This window comes from Drosophila ficusphila, unplaced genomic scaffold (assembly GCF_018152265.1).
Source record: "Drosophila ficusphila isolate 14025-0441.05 unplaced genomic scaffold, ASM1815226v1 contig_470, whole genome shotgun sequence".
NCBI classification, from domain to species: Eukaryota; Metazoa; Arthropoda; class Insecta; order Diptera; family Drosophilidae; genus Drosophila; species Drosophila ficusphila.
The window spans coordinates 4,887,739-4,911,701 of NW_025064389.1; the positions used below are offsets into that span (position 1 = coordinate 4,887,739).

The window sequence follows — 23,963 nt, forward strand, 5'->3', positions numbered from 1 at the left end:
AGTCAGGAAGGCCGAATTGTAGCAGGCATGTATGTATGTATGTATATGTATAATTACGCATTACTCTACACGAACGCTTGAAATGCAACTCTGAAAATGTGAGAGCAAAGAGCGATAATGAGGAAGGAGTCAATTCTGATCAAGCAAGCAAGCAGTGCAGACGCGAAAAACAAAGATTGTGAAAGAATCTAATTAGAGTGGTGTAATAAATAAAATAAAAACCATTAATAAAGACTATAATAAAAACGTTTAATAAATACATTTGTACCCTACACTATCTAAGTCGATTTTTCCTTTAATGACAAAATCCTTTATATTGAAAGATACAATTTTTTTTTCCTTGAAATATTTTGCAGCTGTGTTTGTGTGTTGTTAATTTAATTGCTCCCTTTTTAATTCTGAGATTCCTTCTAATTTTTGGTTGTTTTCTTTATTATTACTACTTTCAGTTTGTATTTTCAGGTCTAACCTAGTTGTCATTTTTCTGACATTATTTGTATTATTTCTAATACTCTTAATATCCTCAAAATTAATTCTTTATAGTGCATCTGCTATATAACTTTCACGTTCCCTGATATATTCTATTGTAAAATCTTATTCTTCTTAGTCTAACCTCATTCTTTTTAAGTTTTGATGATGGATTTTTTTTTTTTTTTACGCGCGTAGTCCCACGGCCCACAATCCCGCCCAACCGACCGAGGGGCGACCGCCGTGTATCGTACGGCACGATTCGCGATAATTTTCACGCGATTTTTAAAAGAAAAAAAATTATAAAACGAAAGATAAGAAAAGAAAGTTTAATTTTATTTTAATTTTAAATTTAACGATCTAATTTTGTGCCAGAAATGTTAGTATTGATCGTTTTAGGAGCTCCAGCGAGTCAGAAGAAGATAATATAGAATACAGTCTTTTATAGTCCGAACAAAGTACCCTGAAAGGCTCATGCATGTCGTAATTAGATCTACAAAGATTTAAAACTAAAGGAGCATAATTTCTAGTAAATCTACTTGGTACCGAGAAATTTAGTCTACTCAGCAAGTAAGGATAGTCAATTTCACCACGTTTAAGGTTATGAATAAATACAGTACCAAGCATCGTTCTACGGTTAGTAAGGGAGGGCAAGTTAATGAGGAGCAATCTATGAGAATATGAGGGTAGGAATAGGTTTGCATTCCAGTTAAGGCGGCGTAGGGCAAAAATTAAAAAGTTTTTTTGTACTGATTCTATGCGATCAGCATGTACTCCGTATTGAGGACTCCAAACGGGTGCCCCATACTCAATAATTGGCCGGACCAACGATATAAATAAAGCCTTGATAACGTAAGGATCCTCAAATTCCTTCGACCGTCGTTTAATAAATCCAAGCATTTTCCTAGCTTTATTAACCGTGCTCGAAATATGAAGAGTGAGTTTAAGTTTGGGGTCCAATAGGACGCCAAGATCGTCAACAAGCGCTATTCTTTCCAAGGCACCACCACTTAGCGAATAGGTGACATTATGCGGATTGACCCGACAAAACGTCATCAGCTTGCATTTAGAGCTGTTTAATTTCAGTAAATTGTCGTGACACCAGTTTTGAAAATTGTTTAGGTCTGCCTGAAGGCTTAAATGACGGGAGCAATCATTATATTGCAGACACAGTTTTACATCGTCCGCGTACAAGTTAACACGGTCTCCCAGCCAAACGGAAGTTCCCAGGCTGATAATGCTTAACAGAATAAAATAATGCAAGGCTAGCGACACCTGCAGACGTTGCACAACGACGTTGCCAAAATCCCAGGCTTCGGTCAGCATAATCAGCGGGCAATGCACTCCGATGCAAAGGCGGCTACCCAACACCATGCATGGGCAGCCGGGTCAGCACTTTTACGGCATAGGGCTAGCTTTCGTTATAAGAATTAATGTACTTAGCATTTAGTTGAATTTTTGAAATAAACGGTGACGGTCAAACCTCGCAATTACAAAGTCTTCTCATTCGCAAATTAAAATCGCGTCTTAAATAAATCCTAAAAAGGACATATTGTTAATTTACATAAATACGTGGGAATGCGCAATGATCGATGGAAGATCATTAATGAACAAGGTAAAAAGTAATGGTCCCAGATGGCTTCCTTGTGGTACACCAGAGGTAACTCTGAGGAGACCACTTAAGGAATTTTTGAAAAGGACTCTTTGAGTTCAGCCACTGAGATAACTAAAGATCCAACTTAAAAGATCTGCTGGAAACCCCATCATGTCAAGTTTGCGAATCAATAGGAAGTGATTTACAGAGTCAAATGCTTTACTGAAGTCTGTGTAAATGACATCAGTTTGAAAATTCTTTTTAAAGCCATATTTCACGAAGGATGTGAGCTCTAAAAGATTTGTTGTGGTAGATCTGCGTTTTATAAATCCGTGTTGGCATGGAGATATGATAGATCTACAAAGGTGCTGCAAGTGGGGAGTTACTGCACGTTCGAAAAGCTTTGGAATTGCTGACAATTTAGAAATACCTCTATAATTGCAAGCATCCGACTTGTTTCCCTTTTTATGAAGGGGAATAACAAATGACTCCTTCCAAACAAGGGGAAACTGACAAGTTTGTAGGGATAGGGTAAACAGCTTGAGAAGGGGTTTACACAATGCATTTGCACAGTGTTTAAGAACACACCCAGGAATCCCGTCAGGACCTGGGGAGTAAACTGGTGTAACACGTTGAAGATCCAAAAGTAGGGAGCTTTCGTTTAAGGTGGGACGAAATATTAGGTTCGACTTAGGTATTGCGTATAAATATTGCTCACTTGAATGAGACACTGTTAAGTAAGTTGTTTGAAAGAATTGGGCAAACAGATCGGCTATTGCCTGATCAGTGTTAGCCGTCCTACTTTCAAACGAAAGTGAAGGCGGAAAGGAACATGATCTGCGCTTAGTGTTGACAAAATTATAGAACTGTTTGGGATCCCGTAAAAACTGGGACCTGCAACGGACTAAATAATTTTTGTAACACTGAGCGTTAAGCACGGTAAAGTTTGACCGAGCTCTTATGTATTTTCCAAAAACAGAGTGACAACCTGAAATTTTATATTTTTTATAAAGTCTTATTGCAGGAATAGAGATCGGACCAGTCATTGCCAGATATAAGACGGTTAAGTCTTAGAAAGTTAGCCTTGCGAAAACAATGAATTCGCTTGACTGCCTTTATAGCATTATTTTTAACTGTTATACCAGTGTCGATAGTCACAAATAGGCACAAATCAAGTAAGCGATCTAAAGAATTTCGAACATGGTTTACCTGACACAGAGGTATGTCAAGTAGACCGTCAATGAATTCATTTTGGCCTAGGGGTTGTAAAGCATTGGAATTATCATCCGAGAACCACGTAGTTCGAGGTATATTAAAATCACCTAGAACTACTAACTGATCCATATCGGACAAAGAACTCGAAATTGACTTTATAACTGATAAGTGCCTAGTTCAGTTCAAGTTCGGACGAAGGAGGTATGTAAGAGCAGGTAATAAAAATTAACCTGCCAGCGACAGACAGTTTTACGCATAAAAATTCTAGCTCAAAGTTCAAATGATCTTCTGTCAAAACCTCTTCTGCCTCGAGGTTAGCGTCCACTGCAATAAGGACGCCCCCCCCCGTCTAGAGGGACGGCCATGCCTATATATTGTGTACTTACCGGGAAAAACTTCGGAGCTACAGATATCCGGCTTTAACCAGGTTTCTGTGAACACAAAAACTTGGGATGCAAACGAAAAGCTATCAGTATACAATTTGGTTAGCTTGCTACGCAAACCTCTTGTATTCTGATAGCTAGTTAGGAAGTTAGTGGTTAGTTTTTTGTGGAAGGAGCTAAGAACGGCGGAGTTTGTTGGTCCCGGCCGGGGAGTTTAATTCCCGCAGGGCCTTTCTTTTTATTTTCGCTACGAACTTTTTAACCACCATTTTTGCCGGCCAAAAGTCGCTCGAGCATATGGTGTTAAAAAGTTCGTCAGGAACACTTATCTTGAAAGATGAAATGTTCCTAGCGTATGGAAAGTTGAATTTTTCTACCTTCACTTTATCGGCATTAATTTTGTCTTTAACTTAAGACGAGACATCAAATGATGTGAGATCAGGGGCCAGCCGAGAAACAAATATTTGTCTCATTTGTGGAACCACTGTGAGGGGTTTTGCTACTGCAGGCAGTTAGAGTTAGACTGAATCCACTTGAATCAGGTAAGCTCTACTCGCTAATCCGGGCTCGTTGTTAATACACTGAGTTACCATTACGTTTTATGAGCTACACATTCATAGACCGGTCACAAACATTATTTTTTTTGGAATACATACCTTGAAATTAATAAAAAACCAAACTTTTAATAAATTTACTAAAAATTGTAAATTTCCGAGGAACTTGAATTCGATGCGCGCAAAAAGGTACAATTTTGTAAAGCTCTTTGTAAAATCATATGCTGTGTTTGTCCGTTCATAGCTGATGATCAGCTGATCGTAGAGCTTTTAAAATGCTTGGATAAATCTAATCAAAGTATCTATTATCGAATTGTGAAAAAAAATCATTGCTTTTTGAAAGTTGAAATTTGAATTAAATGCCGATAGCGAGGCCAAATCGCCCACTGTGCACTGTGCCAAGAGAAAATGCAATCGACATTTTTAAGCGACAAACTCAAATGTACCGCAAGAGCGTATAAATTGCACGCTTAGAACTTTCGAGTTTGTTAGTACAAAAAGAGAAGAGCGGGGGAGCGAGAGAGCGGAAGAGCGGGGACAGTTAATGTGCATGCACTTGTAACAACAACACTACTGTTGACGGACGAAGCACAAAAGAAAGTCAGTAAGACAAAAATTAAATCGTTAAATAAACACAATATGCACAAAAATTCACTCGCGAAGCGAACGGTTTCGAACACAAGGGTATTTAAGCAATTAAATATTCATATTTAAGAACAGAACCACCGCTGGTTGTATCGAAAAATGAGAAATTCGGAGCGCACAAAAAAACACGACCGTTCGCTTGAAAAGAGAATCAATTTAATGAGAATAAATAGGTTAGTGGTTTGTGGTCTGTTTTTATTAAAAGTTTGACTCCATAAATGTACAGCTTAAAATATTGAACAGCCCAATGGATTGCCTTGTTACTTTCTCCTTTTGTAAATGATATAGATGCAAAGGATATGGGTAACTGATTTGTTGTAAACAATTTTTTAGATATTTAAATGCTATTTGACATTCTGTAGACCAGTCAAAGGTAATGTTTTTTCGAGATAATCTTGTAATATGGCGTGCTGACTTTGCAAAATTAGGTATAAATCGGCGATAGTTATTGCAGAAGGCTATGAATCGTTTTGCTTCTTCTCCGTTTTTAGAAGTTGGGAAGTTTTTTATTGTTTCAAATTTACTATCATCTGGCAATATTCCTTTATTTGTACATTTATGGCCTAAAAATGCTACTTCATGTTTAAAAAAATATGAATTTTTCTAGGTGTTGCTTTAAGTTATACCGTCGACATTTTTTAAAAACGTCTTTTAATTTTTCAAGCATGTGTTTTTCTGAGCATCCTATAATTATTAGATATAAAGGAACGCTTGAGAGGGTTTTAACCCTACAAATTCTTTGGAATGAGTTTGGGGCTATTTTTAATCCGTATGGTAGCCTTTTAAATCTGTAGAATTCTCAGTCTGTGGAAAATGACGTGATGTCACGAGATGTTTCTTCCAGTTCTATTTGGTGGAAGCCTGACATCAGATCTAGACAGGAGAAATATTTTGCACGTCCTAATTGCTCTAAAATGTCGTCCACCCACTACCTAGTGGAAATTTGTCGGCTATTAGTTGCTTATTTTTCAGTGCTGCCAGGCAATGACTTTTTGGAGCTAATAAAATTGGGCTGTTGAATTCAGACATTGTTGGTTCTATTATTTTGTCGTTTATAAGTTTGTCTATGTGTTTATTTATTTCTCCGTTTTGATTATGTGGGATTCTGTAGTTCTTTGTATACTGTGTATACTGGTGTATTATCTCTCACGGTTAGTCTCTGTTTGTTAAAGTTATTACATGTAATTTTATCGTCTTGCTTAGCAAATATGTCTGTATATTCACTGCAAAAATTGAATATTTCTGTTTTCACGAATAATGGGAAGTTCTTTTCTAGGGTTGACATTATGTCCTTTTGATGTTTTTTTATTTGTGTTTGTAGTCAGAGAGTTGTTCATTCTTAAGTTTTGTCTTCTGTATTTGGACTTCTATAGAGTTGGTGTTAATAATGTGTCATGTCCTGCCTTTTTTTTTCTCTGGTTGTGCCGCTTGCCGACCAGCCTCGATATCCCAGGGAGGGGTACAACCGTAGCGAACACTTACACGGCAGTCACAACAAAAATAAACAAAACGGAATTTTAAATGGACTATCTGAACATGGACAAAAAAACAACGGATTTTGGGACAGATACATATGGACTCAAAAGATAGGATTAGAGTCCTCGGAGGCCCTCCCAACCATGGGTGCATCTTATGTTGCACCTCCCTATTATCTTATTTGTGGAAATACGTACTCATCTCACCCCCCTCGTTAAATACTCTATTCACTCATGTTCTTTTTTTTAACTCGTTATAATTTCAATTTTGTACTTATATATTAACATATATGACACCTAACACCTAACCACGGTACCGCGGGACGAATCACAAGGAACATCAAATAATAATTTAGAAATAAATAATAAATAAATAATAAATATTAAATAAATAAATAGTGCATAATAAATAATAAATAAATCTGGCTATATTACATGTTAATATCAAGATAAATAAATAAATAAATATGTGATTATTTTAATTCTTTTTGGAATAAATATTTGGAGTATCTGATTAATTCATTTACAGTCGAGTCCCGATAATTCGAAATGGCAAGGGGATCACTTTTTTTTACGAATTAGACGGGAATTCGATTTATCGAGATTTCTATTTAACGGGGATCAAAAATGAAAAATTCGAATAAACGGGGTTTTTACATTTCTCATCATGTTTATCATGTTTTATTATACATATGTATTTAGCTGTATTGAAATTAAACAAACATAATTTAACATTCATTTGTACGTTTTCATATTAAAGAAAAATTGCAATGCGAACATTACTTTGACGGCATTGTGTAAGCCACAAAAGTAGAGACTTTTCTATATTCGGGTATACAGCATGTTTCTGTCGTTCCAGTTTACTACTAGGGGATGCTTGCATTATAAACTCTTTTTTCTGTAGAATTGATGTTATTGTTGATGGAGCGACATCGAATTGTTTTTCCACCTCAATTTTTTTTGTTCCATTGTCAATTGCTAAAAAAATGTTTTGTTTTTACGCGTTTGATAACGTCTTATGCGTACGTTTTTGTGACATTTTCACAGAACGCTGTTACTCTCCGTAAAGAATCAGCAAACTAAACGAAAACAGCGAGAGAAACACAAAATTCATAATGCATAGGCGACATAAAGGCGGAATAGCTGTCTGCAAAATCTAACGGTGCTTTAACTGAAAAAATTTCGCATCGCATTACGATTTATAAGAGGTTCAATATTCTTTGCTTTGCGCAAAATACTACGAATTAACGAGGGGACCAAAATGTATGGAATTTTTACGAATTAACGAGTTTTTTTCAAGGGGACAGAATTTTTTACGAATTATCGCGATTTTCGATTTAGCGGGGTACGAATTATCGGGATTCGACTGTATATGGACTTCACATTTGGGTTTCTGCTTTTGTTTACTTAATTCTAATTAGTTTTTAATAAATAAATAGCTAAGCTAACAAAAACCTGGGGGCCACCCAGCAATGAGTGGCCAGTTTTTTCTTTATAAAAAAAGTTGCCCTCTTCTTTTGGGTGTGTCTCCTCCTTCAACTTGTCCAAGAAAATAAGCTCCAATATCTTCTCCGGGATCGATTCTAAACAACAATTTATTTATTTTTACTTTAAGCACTTTATCTTTTATTTATATTATTTAACTCACTTTTCATGAAAAATTTGTTTATAATTTTTGAAAATTTTTGGCCTTCTTGATTACTTCGATATAACCTCTTGGACCTCATGCACTTTTTCTTTTCTATTCTCTCTTTGCCAAAAAAAATACTCAAAATTTTTCAAATTCACCTTTTTGGAGTCAGTCATTCTTGGGGAACCAGTTCCAGAGGCTTAAAAGGTCGCAACCCTGTCTGGACTCACGCAGAATCGATAACCTGTTATCGGCGGCCGTTGGTAAACATATATTGTTTACATTTTTTTTTTTTGGTTTTTTTAAATTTTTCCGTTTGGCCGCACATAACAAGCAAACTACGGTTTCGGGGCTTGCCGTGGAACAGGAGTGGAGGATGTGCGTTTGCAGATGGTGTGTTATTGCTGTCCAGCCCAACGTAGGCCACCGCCCACAACCCTGAGATTAAGATCTGGTGAGTATGATTTGCTAGCCGGGCACTTTGTTTTAAATCCTTTGCATGAAAAATTCCCAAAGGATGGCCGCGCAAGTTCTCCAAAGCGTACAAAGCGTTTCCCAACGCTTTCGGCATCGCTTTCAACCATACAAATTTGGTTAAGTGGTCTAACACGATGAACAACATGGTATTTCCTCGGTGGGAGCGCGGATATTTTCCTAGGAAATCCAAGTACAACTTCTGAATGGGTCGGTCTGTCTCTACTTCCTTTCCCATCATTGGTCGTTTTATCTGTGGTGTATGCTTGCTTTCCTTGCAGTTTTCACAAGCTGCTATGAACTCTCGGACTTGAACTACCATTTTGGGCCAGTAAAACATCTGTTGGAGTCTCGCTAAGGTCTTTCCCATACCTCCATGCATTGCCGTGTTGCCGCAGTGAGCTTGTTGGATCAAAGTCGTCGTCAGAGCTTCAGGAATCCATAGTTTCCATTCAAACTCTTCACTCTCTTCCCTATTAAACTGTGTCTTCTTGAAGAGAAGTCCTTCTTCCACACGTAAGTCCGGAAACTTATCATTTCCATGCTCTTCAACTAATCGCAGTCTTTCCAGATATTCGGGACTCTCAAACTCCGTTGTCTCGAAATCGAAGAACTCTACTTCGGCTACATCGTTCGGTCGGGATAACATGTCAGCCACGATGTTGTCTTTCTCTTTCCGGTGCTCGATATTGAAGTCAAATGCCTGCAATGCTAGAGACCACCGCGCCAGTCTTCCGTTTAAATCTTTTAACGTCATTAGCCATTGTAAGCTAGCGTGATCTGTGACTATAGTGAACGGCATCAACTCCACATATGGGCGAAACCTCTCTACAGCCTTAACCGCAGCTAGACATTCCTTTTCGGTTACGCTGTAGTTGAGTTGCGCTCCCCTCAATTTCGCCGAAAAGAACGCAATTGGCCGATCGAAGCCTTCCTGGTCTTTCTGGTATAGGACTGCTCCAATCCCTACGTGACTAGCATCACACTGGATCCAAAAATGTTTCTCGAAGTCTGGATGCACTAATACCGGTGCACACGTAAGTGCCTTTTTTAGAGCTTCAAATGCCTCTGTCGCTTCTTCCGTCCAAATAATTTATTTATTTATTTTTCAGGCAATCAGTAAGCGGTGCACTTACTCCGGAGAAATTTTGGATAAGTCTGCGGTACCAGCCAGCCGTTCCTAAGAAACTGCGAAGCTGTCGAGTATTCTTGGGAACTTCGATTTTGTTAATCGCTTCAACTTTCTTTGGATCAGTTCGCAAGGCTCCATCACCGACGATATATCCCAAATATCGCATGTATTTAAAACAAAATTTGGATTTTTGCATGCCGATCGTCAAATTTGCTTTCCTTAAACACTCTGCCACTTCTTTCAGCAATTTGCAGTGCTCTTCGAAGGTCGGGGATATCATCAGCAAATCATCGAGATACACAAATACTCGACTGCGCAGTCGTTGTGGGATCACCTTATACATCACCCTGCATAATCTCTGAGCCGAATTGCATAGACCGAACGGCATTCGCCGAAACTGGTACAATGGTCGACCCGGGATTGTAAAAGCCGTTAGCGGACGAGTTTTCTCATCCAGCTCCACTTGCCAAAAAGCATGCTTGAGGTCGATGCTGCTGATAAAAATTGTATCATCTACTCGGCTTAAAATGGACTCGATATTCTGCAATGGGTAAGCATCCTTAATTGTGAGTGTATTAAGCTTTCTGGCGTCTAAGCACAGTCTATTTTTGCCAGGTTTCTGTACCAGTGTCGTTCGGTTATTCCAAGGACTTTCACTTACTTCGATGACTCCTAATCGAAGCATTTCATCGACTTCGGCGAACAGCAGTTGTTGTTTTGCCGGAGAAACTGGAATGAATCTCTCCTTGACGGGTACGGCTCCTTCAACTAACTGGATCGAATGCTCTTCCACCTTGGTGAGTCCTAATCCCTGCCTTTCGTAGGTCAAAAAATGTCTTTTTGCTTCTTCCAGCTGCTCAGCTTGTTCTGGGGATAGGATATGCGCTTCTATCGGTTCACCTTTGGCCATGAATTCGGCTTCCACCTGGTGTAAGGATTCTACACCCACTACCTCTGGGGCTAATTGGAATTTCCTCCAGAAGTCTATCCCAAGGTATAATTTTTGTTTCAAGGAAGGACAAAGGAGTATCGGCAATCGATGTAACAGCCCATTGTACGAGACGTTGGGCTGAATCTTTCCCACTACTCGATGTTGCGTACCTCCTGCTGACTTCATTATCGATTGTGATCTCTCTACTCTCAGTCTTAACCTCTCTACTATTTCTAGGCAACCTTCCCCGAGTAAGCTAACTGATGCCCCGGAATCCAAGAGACCGACGATTTCCAAGTCTTCTATCATGACCTTTGCGAATGGTCTATTGTCGCCTTCCATCGCAGCTCTGATGGCCGAGCAAATCATCCTTCTTTCCTTTTTTCGCTGCTGACTTCGCCTACGGGCTCTGGCAATTTTTGGAGAAGTGTGTCGGTCTGGGCTGTATGTCCCCATTATCCGATTCCTGGCCTCTTGGTAATTTGCTTCTCGGACTGCTAGTGGTTCACGTTTCGACCATTTAATGCTATGTGCGGGTTTGTTTACATTTATCATAATCCTACTAATTTTATTAATTTTTTTATCGCTATTCTTATCATTAGGCATGCAATTTGACGAGGTTTTTATTTGTTCGTTGCAAACGGGTTGGAGCGTGGTTCCTCGTTCTTGCCCATGCTCCTCCCGCCGTTTCCCGTTTGACATCGCGTGCATCTTGGAGTTATCACCACATTTGAAGCAGAATACCTTCAACACCTCTGACTCACACGCATTGAACGTATGTCCCACGGTTCCACAATTCCAGCAGGTAAGTGGTGGTCGTTCTCTGTGGCTCTCCCAGTGCCTAGCTAAGGCCTCCACTTCTTCTTGATCCACAGGTCCACTCTCTTCTCCGACGGGTTCTGGACAAAGCGCTTCTACTCTCGAACGATCCTTATATCCCCGGTGAGTCTCGAGATGGTTCGGCTGTCTGGTCCATCGCGTCGCCAATATTCTTTCCGCGTCGTGGACTTCGTGTCGGAGTTGGTCCAGGTTTGTTATGTATATCGGGTATATTATTCTCGAAATCTGATCCCTAATATTCATCTTTATCACCTTTATCAGTTCGAAGTCAGAAAAAGGCATCTCTAGTCGAGATCTGAGCGCTAGCATGGTCTGGATGTATACCTCATTGGATTCTCCCGGCTTCTGCTTTCGCTCTCGCAACTCATATTCTCGCTCGAAGTTGGATCGGTGACTCTGGAACTGCTGCTGTAGTGCGTACCTCAGGTAAGGCCACTCTTGCTTCTCCGTCGACCTCACGTACATCCAGTACCATTCCATTGCTTGTCCTTCTACTAATATGTGAAATTCTCTTAGAACCTCCTTCCATGGAACCTGGTACGACCTTTGTAGATGTTCGAGGCGAAATATAAATTCGGATACAGGCATACTTCTTGGACTTCCATCGAAGCTTAGACCCCACTTCCGCAGCTGACCAACTTTAAACGCGGACTCGACTGCTGTCCCGTTTGCTCGCCGCGGATCTTGCCCTGGATTTCCGTTTTGCTGTGTCCCACCGTTTCCAGGATCCGTCGACCAGTCGGCGTGCGGATATCCTTCCGAGGCGTGGCGATTCAGCTCCTGCCTCTCTGAGAATGCCCCCGAGGTTGGCGGCGGGAATCCCATCTGGTGACGCACGGACGGCAGCATGTTTGGCGGAGATGAGACGTCACCATTTCCACTACTCACTAGGGGAGGGTGGTCCCATACCGACCCCCTAAAAGGCAAAGGCGATAAAGGTGAGAAAAATCAATTTTTCAGTTCAGTTCAAAAAAGTACTATGTAGAGGGATCAGTTTACTATACATCTAAATGATTAGTAAGTGCGTAGGTGCTTTGAAGCGTTAGATATTCAGGCAAATATAAAACTCTACTTTTTGGTCGTACTCAAAAGTAGTGGTCCGAAACCGACCCCCTATTTCTTAACAGAAAAATTTAATAACATAAAATAGAATTTAATGATTTTGACGTTTATTAAGGGGTTACATGGGTTTCACGGTTTCAAAAAATCGATATTTTTTTTTTGTCTTATTAAATTCTATAACATTTCTAGAATATTGTCCTAAATTTTCAAGTTGATCCGAGTAATAGTCTCGGAGATACAGCCTTGAGAAGGTGGACGCTTGAGACCACTTTTATTGTCTCTTAAAACTTTAAACGCGTTTTTCTCAAAACTATGTTTTCAAAGTCGGTTGTCAAAATTTCTCGCAAACTACTCAACCGATCTTAATGAAATTTTACACAAGTATTCGAGATATCATTTACAAGGTATTGAACGAAGGATTTTTTTTTTCAATTACAACTATTTAAAAAAAAAAAAATGTCGAGAAATTTTCATCGAAATTTGCATTTTTTTGTAAAAACGTCTGCCAAAAATCCAATTTTCATTTTTTTTCCTTTCCTTCGTCCAATACCTAGTTTATTGTCTATACTGAAAGACGTTTTTTTTATTTTTACTTTGGATGATCCTGAAAGAAGTTCTGCTGACAACGCGGAGGCACCTTTTTCCGAGGGACTGCCGGAAATGGCGTCGTAATGGCCGACATTTTGATATTTTTTTTGAAAATTTCACAAAATCTTTATTAAATATGTATCTTTTAAATAATAAAAAGTTTCATTGAAATATTTCATTTTTTATATGCAAAAAAAATGTTTGAAAAAAGGCCGTTTTTTACCCGAGGAAACCCATGTAACCCCTTAAGAAATATATTGAAGGTTCTTTCCAGAAAATAAAAATTAATGTATGAAACAAAGGGCACTGTAGTCAATTGATGAAGTCTGAGTTGTCCTCTTTCTCATAGTAAGTTTCGCGTTGTTTTTCGAAAGCCGCTCGTTGAAGACTGTCTCTTCGCTTTCTTCTGATGTTTTTGATGTTTCTGTTACTTTTCTTTACTGAATCTTGTTTACTTTTTCATATTTTCCATCAAAAATACGCTATGACATATTAAGCTGCCAATAAATGGGGGTCGGTTTCGACCACCACGACCTTTTCTGATTAACTGCTCGGCATTAACTAAAGACGCAAAGAGCGATGTAATTCTAATTATGTGAGTGAAAGCTAGGACTATCAACGATCAGAAAAATTTACTCTCCGATTTTTATGCGGGAGAAAAAAAACTTTGAGCTCAAGTTCAGTAAAGCTCAAAAATAAATGTCACAGGCGTTGAAACAAAACAAACGGAAAAATTGCAGTGAAACAAAATAAGTCAAAGTGGCTATCTATCTCCAAAATGTCTGTGTTATAACAGCTTTTCACTGAAGTTACCGACAATTCGGCTAGCATCGCCATCTCTGAGAAACATGGGGGGTCGGTATGGTACGACCGGTCGGTATGGGACCACCCTCCCCTAATTTTTCTCTCCTTTCCTTCAGTTCCTAATCCGTTGTGTACCTTTAAATTACTGGCAATATTTTAATTTATCTATTATTTACTTTAAATTTTTTTTTTTCAGAATCCGTCTGCAATTTTCAACGGGCAACGATGTTACGACTGGATATTATCGTACATGGGCCACATTAAATTTTTGCATAATACGGACAGCCAAATTAGGTACGTGAACTTTTTACTTTACAAGAAAAATAACAACCTTAAAAGACAAATATTTACTTTACATTTTACATTTACTACAAACAGATTTCGCCTCAACTCAGTCTGGCTGCGCATGTGCCGCTCTTTACTCGGCCATGGGTCCACTACTGATTGGAGAATTTTTCTACCACTTCGGAAGAGTTTCGCAGGAAGAAATTCAGAATTGTCCCACTGTGGCTTCAAGGATCTCCACCCTGATGGTAGGTCCTCGGTCCAAACAGCTGGTTTCCGTTTCTGTTTCCTGTTTTCTTCGCTTCCGGTAAGTATCTGAATTTTCTTTTTGCCTTTAATCAATTTAATTTAAACTTCTTTTTTTTCAGTCTATACTTGCAACTGTTGGGCATCGATGCTACACCTCATAAACAGTGTACACGGACCACACCAATTACAAACACAGACACAAAATATTTAGGTAAGTTACTTAAAATTTACTTTACTTTAGACAACATTTAAATAAGACAACTGTTTATTTTTTTCAGGCACATTCTAGCCTGTCTTCCTTTCACCTCAAGGACTGTGCTCAGCAACAAGGACTCCCCAGAATTTTCCCCACTGTGGCTACGATGGGTCTGGTCTACTTCGCCTGCCCACGGTCCAAACAGATGGTTTCTGAGATCTTCTTTACTGGCCTTTACCTTGGTGAGTGTTTACTTTATATTTTTATTGATTCCATTTTATTAATTTTCTTCTATATTTTTTTGATTGGGCGCCATTTGTCATGTCCTGCCTTTTTTTTTCTCTGTTGTATTGTGCCGCTTGCCGACCAGCCATCGATATCCCAGGGAGGGGTACAACCGTAGCGAACACTGACACGGCAGTCACAACAAAAATAAACAAAACGGAATTTTAAATGGACTATCTGAACATGGACAAAAAAACAACGGATTTTGGGACAGATACATATGGACTCAAAAGATAGGATTAGAGTCCTCGGAGGCCCTCCCAACCATGGGTGCATCTTATGTTGCACCTCCCTATTATCTTATTTGTGGAAATACGTACTCATTTCACCCCCTCGTTAAATACTCTATTCACTCATGTTCTTTTTTTTAACTCGTTATAATTTCAATTTTGTACTTAGGTATATATTAACATATATGACACCTAACACCTAACCACGGTACCGCGGGACGAATCACAAGGAACATCAAATAATAATTTAGAAATAAATAATAAATAAATAATAAATATTAAATAAATAAATAGTGCATAATAAATAATAAATAAATCTGGCTATATTACATGTTAATATCAAGATAAATAAATAAATAAATATGTGATTATTTTAATTCTTTTTGGAATACATATTTGGAGTATCTGATTAATTCATTTATATGGACTTCACATTTGGGTTTCTGCTTTTGTTTACTTAATTCTAATTAGTTTTTAATAAATAAATAGCTAAGCTAACAAAAACCTGGGGGCCACCCAGCAATGAGTGGCCAGTTTTTTCTTTATAAAAAAGTTGCCCTCTTCTTTTGGGTGTGTCTCCTCCTTCAACTTGTCCAAGAAAATAAGCTCCAATATCTTCTCCGGGATCGATTCTAAACAACAATTTATTTATTTTTACTTTAAGCACTTTATCTTTTATTTATATTATTTAACTCACTTTTCATGAAAAATTTGTTTATAATTTTTGAAAATTTTTGGCCTTCTTGATTACTTCGATATAACCTCTTGGACCTCATGCACTTTTTCTTTTCTATTTTCTCTTTGCCAAAAAAAAATACTCAAAATTTTTCAAATTCACCTTTTTGGAGTCAGTCATTCTTGGGGAACCAGTTCCAGAGGCTTAAAAGGTCGCAACCCTGTCTGGACTCACGCAGAATCGATAACCTGTTATCGGCGGCCGTTGGTAAACATATATTGTTTACATTTTTTTTGGTTTTTTTAAATTTTTCCGTTTGGCCGCACATAACAAATGCTGACGAAAGGGCTATTTTTTTTAAATTATTGTATTAGCTATGAATACACCTGGATGGATTTCTTGGTTTGGGATTAATATTTCGTTTTCTTTGTTGTTAATTCTAATTTTTTCAATTATTTGTTATGTTCTGCCCTTTTCGGGTGTCCAGTGCTTGCCGACTAGCCATCGATATCCCAGGGAGGGGTACAACCATAGCGAACACTTACACGGCAGTCACAACAAAAACAAACAAAACGGAATTTAAAACTCGAATATCTGGACATGGACTAATTTTTACACAATGGATTTTAGGATTACCTGGATTGGAATACATAGCTAAATTGGTAGCCCTCGGAGTCCCTCCCGACCATGAGTGTATCCTAGGCACGGTTGCCACTTCAAAAATTTTTAATGAGCCAAAAAAAGATTAAAAATTAGCCAATTTGAACAAATAAGAGCCAAATTTTTATTTATTGTTTTTTTTTTTTTAACTTTTATCATAAAAAACTCATATAAAAAAAATAAACAAAAACATCACATCACATTTTTCTGCAATGAAACTAAGGATCACTTGGTAATTTAAGTCATTCTGACATATGATCAGAGCTACCATACCAGCGGAACAATTTTGTTTCGATCTGACACTTTTAGATTTCAGACATTAATCACTTAAAAAAAAAATGCATAAATAAAAAATTAATTCGTTTTTTTTCAAATATAAAATATTTTGTCTCGCTATTAGCAAAAAAGAGCCAAAATCAATAAAAATGGGCCAAAGAGCCAATGAGAAAAAAAAGAAAATGGGCCAAAGAGCCAATGAAAAAAAAGAGCCAGTTTTGCCTCAAAAGAGCCAAATCTGGCAACCGTGATCCTAGGACATGCCTTGGACACATCTCCCAATTTTATGTTGTGGGTTGGGGTACCTCGCCTACTATATCTCATCCCCCCAACAGGAATTTTTGCTCACAAAAATTCATCTTTTTCAACTCGTTATAATTTCAATTCTTATCCTTAAATACTAACACATTTATACCGAAGGACGAATTATAAGGAACATACATATAAATAGATAAATAAATAAATTTTTTTTTTTTATACCCTTGCAGAGCAAATTTCAGTCAGAAGTTTGCAACGCAGTGAAGGAGACACCTTAAACCCCATAAAGTATACATATTCTTGATCAGCATCACCATCTGAATCGAAATATGTATGTAAGTCTGTCCGTCTGTCCGTCTGTCCGTCGGTCCGTCTGTCTGTTTCTATGTAAACTAGTCTCTCAGTTTAAAAGCTATCTTGCTGAAACTTTTCCAAAAGTTGTGTAGCTATTGCACGCAGTATATAAGTCGGATCGGGCCGGATCGGCCGACTATATCGGATAGCTCCAATACAAGAGATTGAAATAAAAAAATCTTACGCCGTTGTTTTTTACCAGATCGACTTGATTTCTTCCATATGACATTTTCTAACTAAAAAACTATTAAATTTCGGATTAAATTTGATCAAAATCGGATAACTCTATCATATAGCTGCCATAGGAAAGATCGAAAAATATATATAGAATTAATGGAAATAAATTTATAACATCTTTGTTTTTTATCCCACGAGCATGATTTTTTGAATATAAAGTTTTTTAACAACTCTTATAGTGAGAAAAAAGTTTCATAAAAATCGGACAACTATATCTTAAAGCTGCCATAGAAAAGATCGAAAAATCTATATAGAAATAACGAAAATAAAATTATAACATCGTTGTTTTTTATTAGATAAGCATGATTTTTGGAATATAAAGTTTTCTAACAACTCTTGAATTACGAATTAAATTTGATCAAAATCGAACAACTATATCATATAGCTCCCATATGATCTATAGTCGAAAATATGGAAAATGAATAGAAAAATCTTTTAAGCTTCGATGTTGTTTAGCCTTTATGCATTTTGTTCGACACATTTGATGACTGCAAGGGTATATAAGCTTCAGCTTGCCGAAGCTAGCTTCCTTTCTTGTTTTTTTTTTTAATTACGGTATTTAATTATCGTACCTTCTCTCAATGAGACTAACGACAAGTATTCAAATCTTAGCCTAATACATATAATTAATTGATTAAAATTAAGATTAAGATTAAGTTTTTTGGTAAAACGGCCCAAGTTATTGTTGCTGGGTGGGGAGATCTCTTCACCGGAGTCGTGTGTGGCTAGTGTTCCACGTTAAAGACCGCGCCAGCCTGTTTGGATGAGCCTTTAGCTTGATCGTATACTTTGCTTTTTCTTTGTCGATTTCCTCTTTAACAGATCGCACGTTTAAATCCTTGTGAATATTTTCATTTCGTATTTACCACGGTGCACCCGTTATTGTTCTTAGTATTTTTGATTGGGCTCTCTGGATCACTTCTAGGTTACTAACGCATGCGTTCCCCCATAGCTCGGAGCCATACTCCAGGTAAGCCGTCTATCAAGGTGGACTCCAAGATACGTTACTTCCGTTGTTTGTGGAATATGGATGTTGTTCAGAGATGGTGGGGGGCAAGTTTGTCTATTAAGGGTAAAAGTAACGTGTTTGCACTTCTGCTCGTTAACCTTTATGCGCCAATCTGCTAGCCATTTCTCCAAAAGCCCGAGATGAGCTGATAGATTTTGCGTTGCTCTCATGGGGCACTTAGATCGACTTAGAATGGCAGTATCATCAGCAAATGTTGAAGTTATTATAAGGCCGGTTGTCGGAAGGTCTGCTGGATAGATTAAATACAGCGTTGGTCCAAGCATGCTTCCTTGAGGTACTCCAGCTTCGATTGGATGGTAATCGGAGAGGAAATCTTTACACCGTACTGCGAAACTTCTATATGTTCTGTGGTAGCAAATTTTGAATTTTATAAATCAAGGCGTCTAACCAAACGCGGTCGAAGGCCTGGGCGACATCCAGAAAGACTGCGGAACAGTACTCTCGACTTTCAAATGTATTTCGTATCTCTGCGGTTATTCGGTTTACCTGTTCAATGGTTCCGTGTTTCTCGCGGAAACCAAATTGGTGGCTTGGGATGGCATTGTGGGACTGCGGGTGTTTTTTTATACGATTCAGCAGAAGCTTTTCAAATATCTTTGATAGGCACGGCACAAGACTGATTGGCCTATATGATGAAAGCTGGGACTTGTCCTTTCCAGCTTTATGGATCATAGTTATGACAGACTTTTTTCATTGTTGTGGATAATAGCCCCATTTCATCATGCTGTTGAATATCATGGTGAGAAGATTTACTGCCCAGCTCGGCAATTCCATGATCATTTTAGGGGAGATTAGATCGTGTCCTGGCCCTTTCTTTTTTCCTGAGCCTCGATCACTCTTGTCACTTCTCTTGATTCGAATGCGATAGGCAGGGTAGCCTCTGGAGTGATGATTGTTGGGAACACAAAGCTGTTTGTTGATGGAAGCGGTTTGAAGACGTTTTCCAGATGCGCAGAAAATACATTCGCCCTCTCTTCGTTGCTGCGAGCCCACTCTCCTGTTTGTGTGTGTAATGGCGATTCGCTTTCGATTGGTGGACATATACCCGATTTAGCTTTCCACAGTGGATATCGTCTGCTGTTAGGGGAGAGATTCTGCAAATAGAATAATTGAGATCGATTACTTTCATCTTCTAGGGCTGTGCGTAGAAGATAGTTGGCTGTTTTAAGCCGCTCCTTCGAGGCAGGCGATCTGTGGACTTCCCATTCGTTGATATGCCCAGAAGCTCGACTGCTGCTAGAATTAGAATTAAAGTTACAAGTCGGTATAGTAGGTGTGGAGTGTTGAGCAGCTAGTGACATAACAGACACTAGTGCTTCAACTGAGCTGTCAATCTCTCCTTTTTGGTACATGTTTGGGAAGCCATCAATATGTGTACTTACATACTTTCTTTATTTAAGCCAATCTGTTTTATTGGAAGTTAGAAGATGTGTTGGTTCAGAAAACTGTGGATGGTCGTAGAGAAGAATTAAAATGGGCGAGTGATCCGATGAAAGATCTGATAAGTGTTCCACATGAATATGACCTCTAGGCACTCTTCTTGTGACGGCAAAATCCATCAGGTCAGGCTTTTTGTTAGGATCTGTTGGCCAATATGTAGGCTTACCTGGAAGATAAGGTCAAGCTTGTTTCTTGGTGTTATTACAGCGTTGTACAGCTGTCTTCCTGTGGGGTTGGTGAGTATTCAGCAGATAGGTTTAAGAATGATGGCCACTCATAATGTTTGATGCGCTTCTTGATCAGTATGATGCATGAGTATGAGCATTGCCATCAGGATGGTTTGTTTTATAAAATGTATAGCCATTAAGGTAAAAATTGTATTTGTAAGATGAGTCTCTGATATAAGCATGGCGTCAATGTCTTACTGATCTAGGAACTGCAAGAGCTCGTATTTGTGCTGAGAAATGCCATTCGCATTCCAGAAACATATTTTTAAGGAAACCATCTAAACCGATATTTGTTTAATTAATAGCTCCAAAAGAAGATTTTGAGAGCGCATAAGTTCCTGCAGCGTTTGCTGTATTGCTACCATTGTATTGGTTATAGTTACCAACATTGCTTCTACGCCATTAGGCAATTGTGTATTTGCATTCACATGTTGGCCAGTAGTTTCTGGAATCTGGTTCAATATTTGTTGCCGTACTGTATCAGCAGTGGTTTGCTGACCTGTCATATTAGATACTGAGGCGTTCGTCCCATTGTTGTTACTTAACGCCTGTGCAAAAGAGACTCCTGGGATCGTGGTCGTTGATATAAATGGAGAACTGTTTCGGGTTACAGGATTTCGACCTGCAGTCATGTGTTGGCCTAGTCGACTTTTCAACTCTTTATAGACAGGACAACCTCTGTAATTTGCAGTGTGGTTTCCAATACAATTACTTCATTTTATGGCAGAATGATTACCCTTATTTATTGGGCAGGTCTCAGTTGAGTGTGCATCTTCGCAGGCAACGCAGACTGCACGTAGAGTGCAGTAAGTTTTCGAATGACCGTATTCCTGATAATTAATCCTACGGTGCAGCAGATATTGAAGCTTATATATTGGGTGAAATTCATTATTTTTTAGTTTCAAAGTTTCCGGCTCGAACTCTACCTTGAACATTGGCTGCGGAACTTTGTTTTTATTTAATATATTCCTGGCCTGTTTAACATTAAAGCCCTTTTCTTTAAGTCCAGCTATGATCTCATAGATAGGGACTGTTGTTTCGATACCTTTTATTACTACTTGTAGTCCTTTGCAACTTTTAAGTTGGTAGGTGCAGTAACTTTTTTTTTCCCGTTGTCAAGGTGCTTGGCAACAGATCGATAGTCTTGTTCGTTGTCCAGTTGTATATTTGTTTCATTTATGTTATCCTTTTTTAAGTATTTAACATAGAAATTATTTGCTCCTATTTGATCAGTTATTTTTTTGACCAATTAGTGGCCTTAGTTGCTAGGTCTGAGGTTTTTGAGCGGTATCTCTTCTTTTGGGTCACTCAAAATAGAAAATCGATTTCTTGTTAGCGCATTGTTTGGTACAGTGGCTTCAACTTTCTCCGTGACTTTTGATGCATTTGTTTTTTTAGCTGCTTGTGGGCTTAATTATACCCTTGCAGAGCAAAGGGTATTATAATTTCAGTCAGAAGTTTGCAACGCAGTGAAGGAGACACCTCAGACCCCATAAAGTATATATATTTTTGATCAACATCACGATCTGAATCGAAATCCGTCTGTACGTCTGTCCGTCTGCCCGTCTGTCTGTCTGTCCGTCTGTCCTCCTGTCGGTTTCTATGTAAACTAGTCTCTCAGTTGTGTAGTTGTTGCACGCAGAATATAAGTCGGAACGGGCCGGATCGGGCGACTATATAGGATAGCTCCCATACGAGAGAATGAAATAAAAAATTCTTACTCCGTTGTTTTTGATCAGATCGACTTGATTCCTTCCAGATGGCGTTTTCTAACTGCTATTGAATTTCGGATTCAATTTTATTAAAAATTGGATAACTCCATCATATAGCTGCCATAGAAGAGATCAAAAAATATATGTATAAAAAATGGAAAAAAAATTATAATGTCGTTGTTTTTAATGCCACAAGCATGATTTTTGGAACATCAAGTTTTTCAAACACTCTTAAATCCAGAAAAAAATTTCATAAAAATCGGATCATATAGCTGCCATAGGAAAGATCGAAAAATCTATAGAAATAACGGAAATAAAATTATTACCTCGTTGTTTTTCATCAGACAATCATGATTTTTGGAATATAGAGTTTTCCAATGAGTCTTGAGTTACAAATTAAATTTCATCAAAATCGGACGACTATATCATATAGCTGTCATATGAACATTATGGAAATCGTCATAGATTCGATGCTGTTTAGCCTTTTTGTATTTTCTTAGACATATTTAATGACTGCAAGGGTATATAAGCTTCGGCTTGCCGAAGCTAGCTTCCTTTCTTATTTTCTTTTAATTTGCACGTACCGATCGATTCCGGTTTGAATTAACGATCCATTAACATTTTTGTTATTTTTGGGTTGGGTATTGGCTAGCTTGTCAGTAAGGGCTGACGAAACAGAAACTGCAGTTAATGTGGTTGTTGTAGTGGTTGTTGTGTTGGTGTTGGCATTGTGCTGGTCGTTGTTGTTATCAGCAGATCGTTGGTAATGTTGTAGGGGTCGGGGGGTGTCCACGGCTGTTTTTGTGATGCGCCATAATAAGGCGGGAGAGAGCGAGCGTGCTCTTTCCGTACTTACTTTTAGTATTGCATTTGTTGTCGGTTCTAACTCTTCTGCTCTTATGGAGAAGTAAGCATTGTTTCTAATTGACGAAAGCCGACGTTCATCTTGTTGGTGTTGCCGAGCCTTGCTCATTATCGCTCTTCGTTACAGAGCTGGTGCTCTTAAACGTTGGCTTTGTTTATGATCAGCTGTATTATTGTTTATTTTCTTAATTTGAACACAACTTGAAATAATTCCATAGGCAACACGAGTACATTTACCCATGCGTTACCTCAGCGTCTTTTCGCGAAATGGAATTCGGCTATTTACGATGTATTTTTAATTACACGGCGGAGCGATATAAAAACACGTCTGTTCTCATTGGCAGTAGCAAGAAATAAATAAATATTAATAAATATATAAATATGCCGAGTATTACATGAGGTTAAGTATTGTTTAAATAAATATTGTAAATAAATAAATAAATAGGTGGCGTTAGATTATTAATTAATTTTTGAAGCTTTTTCTGGGACTAGTACATTTTAATTTGGTGTGGGTTTTTTTTATGCTTTACTTAAATCTAATTAATTAAATAAAATAAATAGCTAAGTAAATAAAAACCTGGGGCCACCCAGCAATGAGTGGCCAATTTTTGTCCAAAAAAATTTGCCCTCTTCTTTGGGGGGCTGCTCTTCCTCCAACTTGTCCAAAAATCCAGTTTTCCAGTTTAGCCTTTATTTTCGGAATTACATAACATTGAGCACATGTCGAGCACCGGCCATTGGAAGCCAACACTTTTAACGCGTTTATCTCGGAACCACGTTTTCGAACCTTACTGAAGTAATTGAAGGCGTTGGGGTTAACCAATCGTCATCAATTTTTTTTAAATGATCCTAATTGTTTCCATTAACTAATGAACTAGGATTATCCAAAAATATTGAAAACTGTTTAATTGAGAAAATAATTAGTTAGAAAAAAAGCACGAAAATCGAAATTTTTTTTTCAAAAGCTAATAACTTTTGCAATTTTTATTTTATTTTTTTTTTGATCCTAGTTCATTTTATGCACAGTACTGTACACTTTAAGAATCTTTTTGGTTTTTGTGTTTCCGATTACCCGTTTTGGCTGAATCACTTCCGTAAGTGGGACACCTTTTGCCGAAATGTTGCAACTAAGGAACGCCTCCTCCCGCCCCTTTTTTTGATTTTTCAATTTTGAAATTTTTTTCACAAA

The 23,963-nt window shown here is 38.1% G+C and overlaps 1 protein-coding gene across 4 annotated transcripts; it reads left to right on the plus strand.

The window, feature by feature from the left end:
* The first annotated feature begins 10,937 nt into the window (after positions 1 to 10,937).
* Positions 10,938 to 12,293, plus strand: LOC122320324. Of its 4 annotated transcripts, none has more exons than XR_006245623.1 (4): positions 10,938 to 10,978; positions 11,104 to 11,306; positions 11,377 to 11,767; positions 11,858 to 12,293. XR_006245623.1 is itself a non-coding variant. In XM_043208505.1 (4 exons), exons 1-4 carry the CDS (start codon positions 10,948 to 10,950, stop codon positions 11,638 to 11,640), a joined length of 426 nt encoding a protein of 141 aa, XP_043064440.1. In that variant the 5' UTR covers positions 10,938 to 10,947; the 3' UTR covers positions 11,641 to 12,293. The 4 variants fall into 4 exon arrangements, 3 of the variants coding, with proteins under 3 accessions (XP_043064440.1, XP_043064439.1, XP_043064441.1); XM_043208505.1 differs by having other exon boundaries at positions 11,377 to 11,530; positions 11,603 to 12,293; XM_043208504.1 differs by having other exon boundaries at positions 11,377 to 12,293.
* The last annotated feature ends 11,670 nt before the right edge of the window (positions 12,294 to 23,963 follow it).

Excerpts from the sequence above, each read along its gene's own strand:
- LOC122320324 (XM_043208504.1), top strand. The coding sequence starts at position 10,948 with ATGTCCCCATTATCCGATTCCTGGCCTCTTG. Across the intron at positions 10,979-11,103 it reads ATCCGATTCCTGGCCTCTTG|GCATGCAATTTGACGAGGTT; the intron begins GTAATTTGCTTC and ends TCTTATCATTAG. Across the intron at positions 11,307-11,376 it reads CGGTTCCACAATTCCAGCAG|GTCCACTCTCTTCTCCGACG; the intron begins GTAAGTGGTGGT and ends CTTGATCCACAG.